The sequence below is a fragment of the Odontesthes bonariensis genome, chromosome 4, assembly GCF_027942865.1.
Source record: "Odontesthes bonariensis isolate fOdoBon6 chromosome 4, fOdoBon6.hap1, whole genome shotgun sequence".
In the NCBI taxonomy this organism is placed as follows: domain Eukaryota; kingdom Metazoa; phylum Chordata; class Actinopteri; order Atheriniformes; family Atherinopsidae; genus Odontesthes; species Odontesthes bonariensis.
The window spans coordinates 13,082,848-13,095,082 of NC_134509.1; the positions used below are offsets into that span (position 1 = coordinate 13,082,848).

At 39.4% G+C, this 12,235-nt stretch overlaps 1 protein-coding gene across 2 annotated transcripts in view; it reads right to left on the minus strand.

Annotated features, from left to right (window-relative positions):
• Positions 1–236: 236 nt before the first annotated feature.
• Positions 237–12,235, minus strand: part of tbck (TBC1 domain containing kinase) — a 42,903-nt gene continuing 30,904 nt past the window's right edge. The window contains exons 24-26 of one of the 2 annotated variants that reach the window (XM_075463042.1): positions 8,011–8,174; positions 3,470–3,629; positions 239–949 (exon numbers count right to left, since the gene is read on the minus strand). In XM_075463042.1, the coding sequence (XP_075319157.1) occupies positions 839–949; positions 3,470–3,629; positions 8,011–8,174 (435 nt within the window). In that variant the 3' untranslated portion in view covers positions 239–838. Of the gene's footprint in view, positions 950–3,469; positions 3,630–8,010; positions 8,175–12,235 lie in introns of both variants that reach the window. The other variant, XM_075463043.1, reaches the window with a different exon arrangement.

Sequence of the window (12,235 nt, forward strand, 5' to 3'; positions counted from 1 at the left end):
GAGGAAGTGATAAGCAGCTCCAGTTCCTCCATTTTGTTTGTGACAGATCTGGATTTTTCAGGAAAATGCTTGGTATGGGGGGATTATATGGATGCCTCTTTAACCTATCGAGTAGACCAGCATCACGGCTTCTGCCTTCTCTCTCTCCTATGTCTCTGCATAGGCAGCAGACTCACTGTGACTCTACTGGTCTGGTGGAAAGCAACTAGATACAAAGAATCAGCTAAATCTTCATTGAAATCCTACTCATCCTGTTCCGCCAGCTTCTACTTTATTAGTCTGTAAAATAAAACAGTATAAGTAAAATAATAACGCATTCCATAATACTATAAGACATTCTTTCTTACTGTTGAAATTTGCTTTGCAACTGTAAAATTTTAGCTCATCACAGATGATGATAGACAGATGTTATAACATGCTAAAACCAGACAGTGTTTTCAGCTTCACAGTGATAAATGATACACTGCTAATGAAGAGGGCCGATACAAATGCTTGTTACAAAAACCACAAAACACGCAAATAACGGCGTTGTTTGAATTTATTCCCAAACATACGCAAATTGGATGGTAACCAATTTGAATTTTTCAGTCCAAGACAGTGCTTACAAATGGGCCATTCTACAAAGAAACCTCCATCATTCTTGTCAAAAAAAATAAAAACATGATAGTTCAACAATAGCTCTGCTGTAGTATTGGCAATGAAATCAAATGGCATAAAAGTTATTTTAAATGCAGGTTTTGCAATACAGTCATTCTTCATTCCCTTTAATATCATCCCAAAATGCAATTGACGGTCTTCAAGCTTCTTCCTTTTGTTAATTTGAAGCTGAGGAATGGGGTCAGATCTGAGGGGAGGGAACAGTAAGGAGTCCAGTGGGCTTCAGCTTGTTGATCCCCCCATCCAAGATACAAACACGCTGAAAATTCACCTTGACCAGATGTGATGCAAACTGGGAAGAAATAACACAGCAAGAACAAGATGGTTATTTCGCACCCTCCAAGAATTTCAGGGACATAAAGTCCCAAGACTCCTACGCTGTTATGTTGTTTCCATGTGTTAATGCGCTGAACTCCTGTTGTTGCTGTACTTCAGATAGAAGATGAATAAACAATTGTGTGATGGGCTGCAAAACTATTTTTAAAATCAGTGACTGCTAGCCAACATGTAACCCTAACGAGTTATTTCTCTTTGTAGCTGTACATTTCAAACAAGAAAGGGAAGTTCTTGTTTGCATCTTTGCTATTTATACAGCTCTGCAGGAACAGAGGTTTATTCCAATTTATTTTCATTTAAAGCTATTTATATAACAGATTTTTCAACTTTAAATCCATCTTTTCATTTATATGTTAATGCACAATATGCAGCTGCAGATTTTCCAAAAGGGAAGCTCTGTTACTCTTGTTTTTTGGGGGTTTTCTTTTATACATCGATACATTTTTATACATTTTATTTGCACATACACATGTGGAGGAAAATCTGAAAGGGTTCTAATTTAATTACACTTCGAATAAAAGTGCTTGTGACATCATACTCATGGCATTGAGTTAAAACTGAATGTTTTGCCTAATTTGTATAAAATACAGGTTCAACCTAGAAAGAACAGGATATAAGGTCACCAGTCCATCACAGGGCCACAAGACAAACAAGAAAAACAACCATGCATGCTCACACTCACTCCTAGGGACAATTTAGAGTCACAAATTAATCTGACCCACAATTGATACATATGTATATATATGTATACTCACTGGCCACTTTAATTAGGTACACCTTGCTAGTAAAAGGATTGACCCCCTTTCGCCTTCAGAACTGTCTTAATTCTTCGTGGCATACTTTATACAAGATGTTGGAAACATTTCTCAGAGATTTTGGTCCATATTGACATGATGGCATCACGCAGTTGCTGCAGATTTGTCGGCTGAACATCGATGAAGCGAATCTCCCGTTCCACCACATCCCAAAGGTGCTCTATTGGAATGAGATCTGGTGACTGTGGAGGCCACTGGAGTACAGTGAATGATGAGATGGTGTTCTGCATTCCTTGGTTGGAACGAGTGGTTATTTGAGTTACTGTTGCCTTCCTATCATCTCGAACCAGTCTGCCCATTCTCCTCGGACCTCTCACATCAACAAAGCATTTTGGTCCAAACATCTGCCGCTCACTGGATATTTTCTCTTTTTCGGACCATTCTCTGTAAACCCTAGAGATGGTTGTGCGTGAAAATCCCAGCAGATCAGCAGTTTCTGAAATACTCAGACCAGTCCGTCTGGCACCAACAACCATGCTATATTCAAAGTCACTTAAATCCCCTTACTTTCCCATTCTGATGCTTTGAACTTCAGCAAGTTGTCTTGACCACCTCTACATGCCTAAATGCATTGATTTGCAGCCATGCGATTGGCTGATAAGCTATTTGTGTTAACAAGCAATTGAACAGGTGTACCTAATAAAGTGGCCGGTGAGTGTATATTGTATGGTGGCATGTTTGTATGTGCAGGTTTTTGCTGCTAACGTCAGTCAAATGTAATAATGTTATAGTCTTGCTGACTGGTTAACATTAGTTAACTGCTTACTTGACCATATTTATAATCATTTCACAACCTAATTTGTTTTTAATCCTATGTGAAGTAATTAAATTTTAAGAACATTGTGCATCATCAAAGATCAATGTGCGACTTCACACAATACAATGTTATCCTGTCCAGGTTTCTGACTCGACAAAGATGCGTTACGCAGCAATGCCATTGAACCCGGAAGTTTATACGTAGAGAACTGAAAGCATTTGCAAAGCTAAGCAGTAGCTGTGAAATATTTATATTTTCTGCTGTTCAATAAAAATCTCAGTTATCGGAGTAATGCTTTACTTGTCCAATTTGTATAGTGTAGTGAGACAGAACAAGCCGAAATAGTACGAAATAAAAGCTACACAATGTAGGCATAAATGAAAGCTTCATCGTAAAAAACTACTTCAAAACATTAGTATTGTGGTATTTTTTGGATATGCGTGGGGTTGGTTACCCATCCACATGTCATGTTGCAACATGGCCCACAAAAACTGGATATGTGTTAAATTGGATGATCCAACCACAGGTCACAGCAGGACATACTTAAATAAAACATGCCTATGTGTTTAGTACCTCTTTAAAAGAGACCCAGAGGTCCAATTTCATTGCACTGATATGACCTACATTCAAGACACCAAATGGATGTCTGAAGGAAAAAGACACGCAGAGTTAGCTTACTGTTCTTAAATAGTTTTAAATGCAACATATGGGTTATTTTCATTTATAACTTCTTGGTGTGCTGCACAGCAGGAATCAGACCACGGACAATTTGACCTGTCATAGCAAAAATGCGGCGGAAAGGTTGAGAACTTTACTGCCCAAGCCTAAAAGAGTCAGAAAGCTCAGTCCTAATTCAGCTCCATGTGCTCTATACAGGTGTATGTGTGCAAGACAGCTTTCTCACCATAACAGCACTCTTAACGGCATGGCTGATGACCACAATCACACGTCCTCTATAATTCTGTAGGGCTCCTGTTGCAGGACACTGCACCAGCTCACCATCAGGACTGAAAACAGTGTTGAAGGGAATGTTAATGCTGCCAGAAACGTAGCCTCTACCAAAGCTGGAGGCAGTGGGGTTAAGGAACAAAGCTTTTAACAAGTGCAGGAATCACTACCACTAAGATAGCAAAATCTATTTTTAATTGAAAACAGACCAGGAGAAAGGAAGCAGAGAATATCAAAATATAAGGGGATATAGTATGAACGTCAGCTGGAGATTTTTTTTTTCTTTTAATGAAGAGAAAATAAAAATAAACACAAGTAGAGTTAACAACCTCTGAGTGGATTAAAACAGAATAACTCCTTAGACAAGAAGAATGTTCTGTTTCTGTGAGAGAAGCTATTGGCCCTGTCACACTGTTGCGTATGAGAGAAGCGTATGAGTTGCGTATGAAAATTAATAATATAATTTTCATACGCACGAAAAGTCCTTGAAAATAAAGAATGACTAGCGTATGAGTAGCATATGAACTGCGCATGCCCAGCATACGTTTCGACGCGCCTATATCAGCAGCCTTTCCACATTGCTCCATTATTGCAGTAGACGACGCGCTATCAACATCTCTCGAGACATTCATCTCGATCATGCCTCCCAAGAAGCAATCGTCGTTTGCCCGGGCCCTGGGCCGAGGAAAAGGCAAAAAAACACAAGAATCATTCTCACCCAAACCTGCTGAAATGCCTGATGCACCTGTGGCTGATGAGTTACATGCTTCTGAGCGATCAAGATCCCCAACTCCTCCTCCTGACCGCTCCCGTGAATCGTCGGTTGCCTGCCGCAGGCTATAAATACGCTAGCTGTACGGTACACCTTCATGCCAACATATGGCAATTTATGTCAAGTGTTCTCGACCTATCAGTAACGTACCTATATCGTACCTCTAGCGTATTCAGCGTATGCCTAGCGTATGCTTAGCGTATTAACCATACGCACAAAAGTTTTGAGCATGTTCAAAAATTTATTTCTGCCTCAGCGTATGCCAACGTATGCCAGCGTGCTTGAAACGTATACAACCTATGCCTAACGTTCCCCTGGCGTATGTCAGCGTATACCAGCGTATGAGTGATAATTTTCATACGCAACTCATATGCTTCTCTCATACGCAACAGTGTGACAGGGCCTTTACATAACAAACATACAGGGTATAATCCGTTAGCTGGATATTGCTTTTGTGGTACATTTAGTCTTGGAAAGGCATGAGGAATGAGACAGTTGCAGCGAGATTGCCCTGATTTACCCCACAGAGGTCTTCATTTAATCCACTTTTTGTGACCTCAGATACCCACAACAAAGCTTTGCAAAAGATCATAACAGAGCCAAAGAAGGGTTTCCAAATCCTATGAAAGTGTTTAAATCCCCTTAGTCCATGTGAGCAGCCTGAGGAGCATCAGGAGGCCTTATGGTAAGAATTTATCTGGAGGAAGTCCTGAAATTAAATCCTTACTCTATCCACAAGTCCTTATTAGTCAATGACTTTTTAACCCCTTAGATAATCACCATTTCACTGGTGAGCTGAAGGTTTGAGGCCAACTGGTTATGCTGATTTTAAATTATTAATTTTTCAAGGTTCTCTGGATCATTGAAGCCAAATAGTAACAGTGCACAATGTTCTTTGTTTAATTTTACTGCTGATATTAAGCAGTGGTTGGCCCAAATTTTTCTTCATTTAAATGATGACAAAACTGAATGCATTGTTTTTTGGGGATACTGTGACGGCTGGCTTTGGCACCTTGTCTTCAAAGCTTAGTTCAACCATCAGAAATCTGGGAGTGACCTTTGACCTTTGACAGTCATCTGAGGTTGGACAAACAAATAAACAATGTCGTCAGGACTAGTTTTTTCCAGTTGCGTCTACTGGCCAAAGTTTAAATGTTTTTAAGTCGTCATGACCTTGAGAAAGCCATCCATGCCCTAATAAGTTCAAGGTTAGACTATTGCAATTCACTTGATGTTGGCGTCTCCCAGTCTTCTCTCAGCCGCCTTCAGCTGATGCAGAACGCTGCTGCCCGTCTTTTAACCAACACCAACAGACGTGTGCACATCACTCCTGTTCTTAACTCCCTCCATTGGCTTCCTGTCCTTTATAGAATTGATTTTAAACTTTTAATGTTTGATTTTAAGGCTCTTAACGGCCTCGCCCCATCGTATTTATCTGAGCTTTTAACAGTCCGCAATCCTGGTGGAGCTCTGAGGTCAACAAATCAGTTTTTGCTTGAAGTGCCCAGGTCAGAATACAAACACTGGGGTGACCGAGCCTTTACAGTCACTGCCCCCAGGCTCTGGAATAAGCTGCCCGTCGAGCTGCGTCTTATTTCTGACCTGGGTCTCTTCAAATCTAGGCTAAATTTAAACCTGCTTATTTAGGATGGCTTTTAATACCCAGTAGTATGATGGCACTTTTATCTCATTTTATCTTAATCGATTTTGTGGTATTTTATTGCTTTCACTGTTCTTTTATTCTTTTTACTTATTCTTCTCTTTATTTATTACCTGCTGTAAAGCACTTTGGTACACCATAAGTCTTGTCTGTAAAGGGCTGTATAAATAAAGAACATTTACATTTACATTATATTGTACCCAACAAAGTAAAAAAAAAAAAAAAAAAAAGCATTTATGCAAAACTGCAATTTTATACTGAACAAAATCAAAAAACATAAATAAAACATGTAGAAAGAAAAGGGAGTGTGGGTTGATTGTGGGGAGAAAATCTCATTTTTAATTTACATTCCTGGGAATGCTATGACTGAAACATTGTTATTAACATAAACAATTTCAATTTATTTTTATCGTTTTATTTAGTTTTAATCTAAAACTAAAATACAACACATCCAGTTATTGCACTTCTCACATGTTATGCTCACGTGTCCTAAACTTGTCAAAAAGATTCACTGGAGACAGTTGGTATGAGCAGAACAGTGACTAATATGTCCACACTAAAATGTGTTGATCATGTTTAGGTGGCTTTTAAGTCAAAACCATTATTTCCAGTATCCAAAAGGCTGGAAAATGATTGGGTTCTCTAAGACTGCAGGATTTACTCTGGGAACTATATTAAGGGCCAAACTGAATGCTTGTGAAAAATCTGACAGCACATAGCTGGAACTGATCATCCCTGCCAAACTTTCCCAAATTGAGATGTTTTAGTCTTTGTGCCTGTGGTTCAATTGAAAAACTCCTCCAAGAATTGGCACCAAGTCAAGAGGTAATCAAGAGATGTGCGCTGCACACTTAAAAAATAGACAGAGCTTTGGGGCAGAGTGAGCGAGTTACAGTTACATTTATGAATGGATAAATTACCTTAAGTTTGACACTTTTTAGAGATATTCCTGAGGTGTAGAGGTGTCATTTACTCAGTAAGAAGCTCGCTGTTTACGATGAAGACTGCTGCAAGTTCAGTGGCCTTTCTGCACCAGTATAAACGTTTATGGCCTTTGGTTGTCCTTAATTATCTTTAATACAATAAGCCTACAATAAACCTGTCACTACCACAGTGAAAAATACACTCAGTGTCTACTATTACTATTCTACTATTTCACCTGTTATAAGCATTTTCCTTGACCCATGGCATGCAATTTAAAAACTAATGAGAACAAAGATTGACATTAGTAAAATACCGTTATTTCTGTCGCTGTTTACCATCTTCTTACATAAAACTACGATATCTATCATGTGATCCAGGAAATTCTCTCTCAGTTGATTTTGTAGTATTATTTCTATTCTAAATCTTCACATTGTATTCACTAAACTTAGTATGGCGATGTCTGACTAAAAACGTTAATAAAGTTTCTGGAAAAAAAGAATTCCATGCACATACATCTAACGACGCCCCAAACTTTCTTAAATCTGTTTCAAATTTCAAACTTTAACAGCATGTTACACACTGCAAAGGATTCTTGAGATCAAATTGCTTAGCAACACCACTGCACTCTGTTGTTTGGACAAGCTACTTTGTAAGATTGTTGTTGGAGTGACTTTGTGTAGGTGAGCCCTTAATCTGTAGCTGCAGCAATCCGTGCTCGTTTCGCTCCATTTCCCCATCACCTTTAATCCTCTAGGTTCAGAAGATGTGGAGGAATTCTTTTGAGTGTAGAGATATTACGCACCTCTGAATCTCTAAAGGTTCTGAGGTGGCAGTGCAAAACTATTTGTGGTACGTGGGCTTTAATGTGTTAACTGGCTTAACTGGATGGTCCTGTGAAGGTGTGGATGAAAGGTGTGACTGGTGAGGCTTGCAGGACGGGGTTCACCACTCTTGCTGTTGTTAGACTGCACTGTTCTTGTATCCCTTAGCTTCTCAGTTGGTACCCTTTTTCATGATAATAATTTCTTATCTCTGTAATCAGACTCCATTGTCAGATCATAACTTAAACAACACGATCCCAGTTTAGCTGTTAAATGGTTAAAAGACAATAGGTGGCCAGTAGGTAAAATGGTAAGGATACTCTTCCACACTGCGAATGTCAACACCCACAATTTTGGGCTTGCCAGCTTTGTTTCTTTTGGAGGGTCCAGCTAATGACAGTTCACAGAGGTCGATTAAGTCCTCGGCTGAGATTCTGGGAGACACTTCTGCTTTCAGGTCGCACAGCGCCAGGGGCTCCCGAGACTAAAAGAGAGGAGGTCAGAGGAGAGGAGATAAAGCAGGAAAAAGCTTCAGAGAATATCTCAATACAACTGGACAGATGAATTTGTATAAGCCAAAATAATAATTTAGAGATCAGCTTCCTAACTGTGTCAGGATGGATGCTGTCAAAACAAGTGATTGCACCAGAATAACTTCCACATGACCTCATTCAGACTCAAAGCATCATTTAATAAGAATGATAAAACCTAAACGTTGTTTGCCTCAACCTTTATTACTAAAATTGAACAAAAACCACAAGAGATTAAACCTATGGTTTTAAAGGTGGGGTCTGAGATCTTGGAAAAACGGTTCCTGCAAGCTATATTTTTGAAAATACACAACCTTGCCTCTCCCTTCAGCCCACCCCTCGAAACCACGACTTCAAAACACATGAACGAGTCACGAGTCTGTGAACGCGCAGGAGGGATGGGTGAGGGGGGCTGACGGTTGATTGGCGTGTCAGAATCCAATAGAAGTAACTCTCATCATTACTTCTATTGGTCTGACATTTCCTCTTGCTACACCCTCTACAATGGACTAAAATATAAAAAGATTTTCTCCAAACATTCTATTTTAGTGGGTGCAATGGTGTCGTGAGGAGGTTTTCAGACAATAGGATAAAAAATGCTCCAGAAAACATCTCATACCCCACCATTAACTGTACATTTTTAACTGTGCCCGTATTTTATTTATTCTTTTAAATGTGTGAAATGTCTAAATTAATGTTGTGAAAATTATGCTGCAACATTACCGTTGCACTTGGATTGAAAGGTGAAAGCACGGAAACATGGCTCCAGACTGAAGGGGAAAAAACCCATTTCATATCAGGTCTGAAGGAGTTAAATAAATTCCATCTGTAATAATGAAAGATGACCAGCTGCCGGGGCCAAAACGTAATCCTATGTTAGTTTGCACCTCAACTGCCAAACGGATTCATTAAAGCAGCCAGCCAGAGGCAAGGCTGCAGGGGACACAGATCAGCTCTGCAGTGGTGACCGAGTGTTTTACTGCACAGATGCCTTTTTAAGTGTAAAATGTGGGGGGGAGCTGCAGATGCCAACAGTTTTGTCCAAGTACCTTCAAAAGATCAATATAACAATATAACATTGAAAATAAGATTTATAAAGCTTTATGGAAATTCTGGAAATATAAAAAGAAAAAGCGAACAGCACACTGTGTAAACTCTTTACACCAAAGAGATTAGCAAAGCAAGCTACATGACCAGAAGGTTAAATGTCCATTCTGCAGAAGTAATTTCATTTTTACCCTGAAACTATTTGGTGTCAATATTTCAGTACTTTTCCTTTGGTGAGATTTTGAATGAAGAACTCGTATATAATGGAAGCATATGGGTATCCGGATATTTCCTCTCACTTTTCTTACATGCACAAATAATCTGAAGGTTTCCAAAATAAGTGAAATAAATAAAAATGCTCCGTACTTACATTTTTATATTTAATAATACCCAAGTATAAATTCCCACATACACACAATTAATTTAGTTAATTTTATCAACCAAATTATTAAAATGTCTTCCCATCTAGTGTTGTCCCATACAGTGTCTAGAACAGACACAATATAACAAGACGATTGCAGAGGTGGGATCTACATATTCATCTGATGTCTAACAACCACTGACGAGTAAATACATACAGTACTACACAAAGAGAACAGTTAGAAAACGCCCTCTTTAATACAACAACCCTGAAACAAATGCTAGCAAGTGCATAGTCTTTAGTTTTTGTTGACTTGTTTTGAGTCAATTCAGTAATAATGCAACACACACGCACACATACACACACACACACACATAAAGGTATATTATTAGCAGGCATCCCATGTACAGAGGCTGTAGTTCCTCAATGCAGCCGGCCCAGGTTGGATTCCCATTCTGGAGCCCTTTGCTGCACGTCACTCTTTCTGCCCTCCTTCCGTTCTACCCGCAGTTGAATAACAGGCTTTAAGCCTCGTTTCCACATTCAGTATGGTTCGGGTCACTTCGTATCGGTACGGTACGGGTCGGGTCGCTTTGGGGTCAGCTTTGCGTTCCCACTGTACAAAGGGGACCCTCAGGGGTGGGCGGAGTGCATGCCAAAGCGTAAATAGTATCCATAATTTCGAACCACCTCCAAGCTTCTTCAGCTTAATGCGACACTGGCTCGCGGTCCGGTTGAAACCACTCTCTGCCATTTTTGCGGCAATCAGCTGGAAAACTTTTTCGTTTCGCACAGCGCCATCGAGCTCCCGCTGCACAGCCTCCTCACCAACAACGGAGAGCAGAGCCTGGAACCGGTCCTGTGAGCTAGGTACCCCAAGCAGAAGGGTTACAAAAATGGTAACGGGTTCCATGGGACTGGTACGCTTTCGTGATAGTGGAAACACTGAAATAAGCGAACCGCTCTGAACCGACCCGTACCGGACTGCATAGTGGAAACGGGGCTTAAAAGCTACTAGTGCCCGAAAGCAGCACAACTACAAACTGCAGCCACAACGCCGGAATCTGTTACCAGCTCTAAGTCACAGTGACCACGTTTCCACATGAAGTATTTCTCCCTGTGCAGTTCATCTTTTACATGTCAGTGCTTAGAAGATGAGGAAAAACAGAGGACTTACTTTCAAGTACATTTGTTTAGTTAGGACACACAATGTTACAATCCGGTCTGCTTAGCCAGCAGAGAGAGTGGAAAACAAAGTCTTGTGCATGGCAAAAGTAAAATGGGATTCAGTAGGTTCAATCTGAAAGGCAAAAAGATGTGATTACATTGCCTCTGGTCTCACGCAGGCAACAACTAAATGCAATATCAATGGGTAAAAGATGTAGATAGAGAAAAGAAGAGCAAATACTGATAGATAAATGCTTTGTTCAATGTTCCTTAGCATATATGTAGTTATCCTATTTGTTTGTCTAAATAAACAGAAAGGTTCCCTTCAAGGAATGCTTTTTTATTATTATTATTATTATTTGGGTTACTTTGATGTCTGTATCCGGGAAAAAAAATAATGATTTGGAGAGAAAGGAAGTGATTATAGTATTTTAACAAGGTGATATGATTTGGTCAACAAAACTCTACAAATTTACGTCAGTGAAACTAAGAGATGTCTGAATCCATTTACATAGACATACACATATTCACACACACAAATATATACACAAACTTACACATAAATATACTATTCATTGGCAGTGACAGGCAAATATGCAGCTAGTTGGTCGGGACTGATGAATTACTGCATAGTGACTTAAATGTCAGGGTGAGCAGTGTGTGGATGGCTTTTTGGTACTTTGGCATTTTACCTGCCTGACAGTGAGGAGTCTAAATGAGAGCAACAAGTGTGGCAGGATTTCCAACGGGGACTACAATGCCCAAGGTTGCCAAAACAGTCAAAAAAGGAGAACAAAGAAAAAAAAAAAGATCACTTCACATTTTGAGTGTGTAGCTTATATGAATGTATAGCTTATATGAAGCTTGATGGCAGGGTAAATGACGGCATAACTAGCCAATAAAATGTTCAATTACCAAACAAGTTTAAAGCATAAGCTAAAAAGCAGAACTCCATATCTGCCTAATCTTCAGCCTGACAGAGAGGAGCATAACTGGGTTTGTGATCTTAGGCACACACCGAGTTTTTTTTACGGAGAAGGACTTTAAAACAAAATAAATTCCCATATACCTCCTGTTTTGTTTTTTAAGAGTTTAAAAAAAAAAAAAAAAGGAGATACATATAATGAAAATTAATTTAGATTTTTGGTGAAAAAAAAACAACGAGAATTTGAATCGAGATGTGCACTTCAATAACTGAGTTACATTGGACGAAACACAATGTAGCTTTAGAGCTGCATGGGTAATCTTGCCTTGCGTCAAAGGGACAGATTTACTACCATTCTGTTCTTAAACTGAATTACACAGACCTGTTTATTAAGCTTGGTGTTTATTTGGTTTAATTTTCTGAAATAAAAGACGTTGACAGATATCCCTGGAGTGCACAGTGGAGCTAGTAGAGCTAGTCGGCTATTAGATTAGTCCAAAAGGTTTTCCTCATCA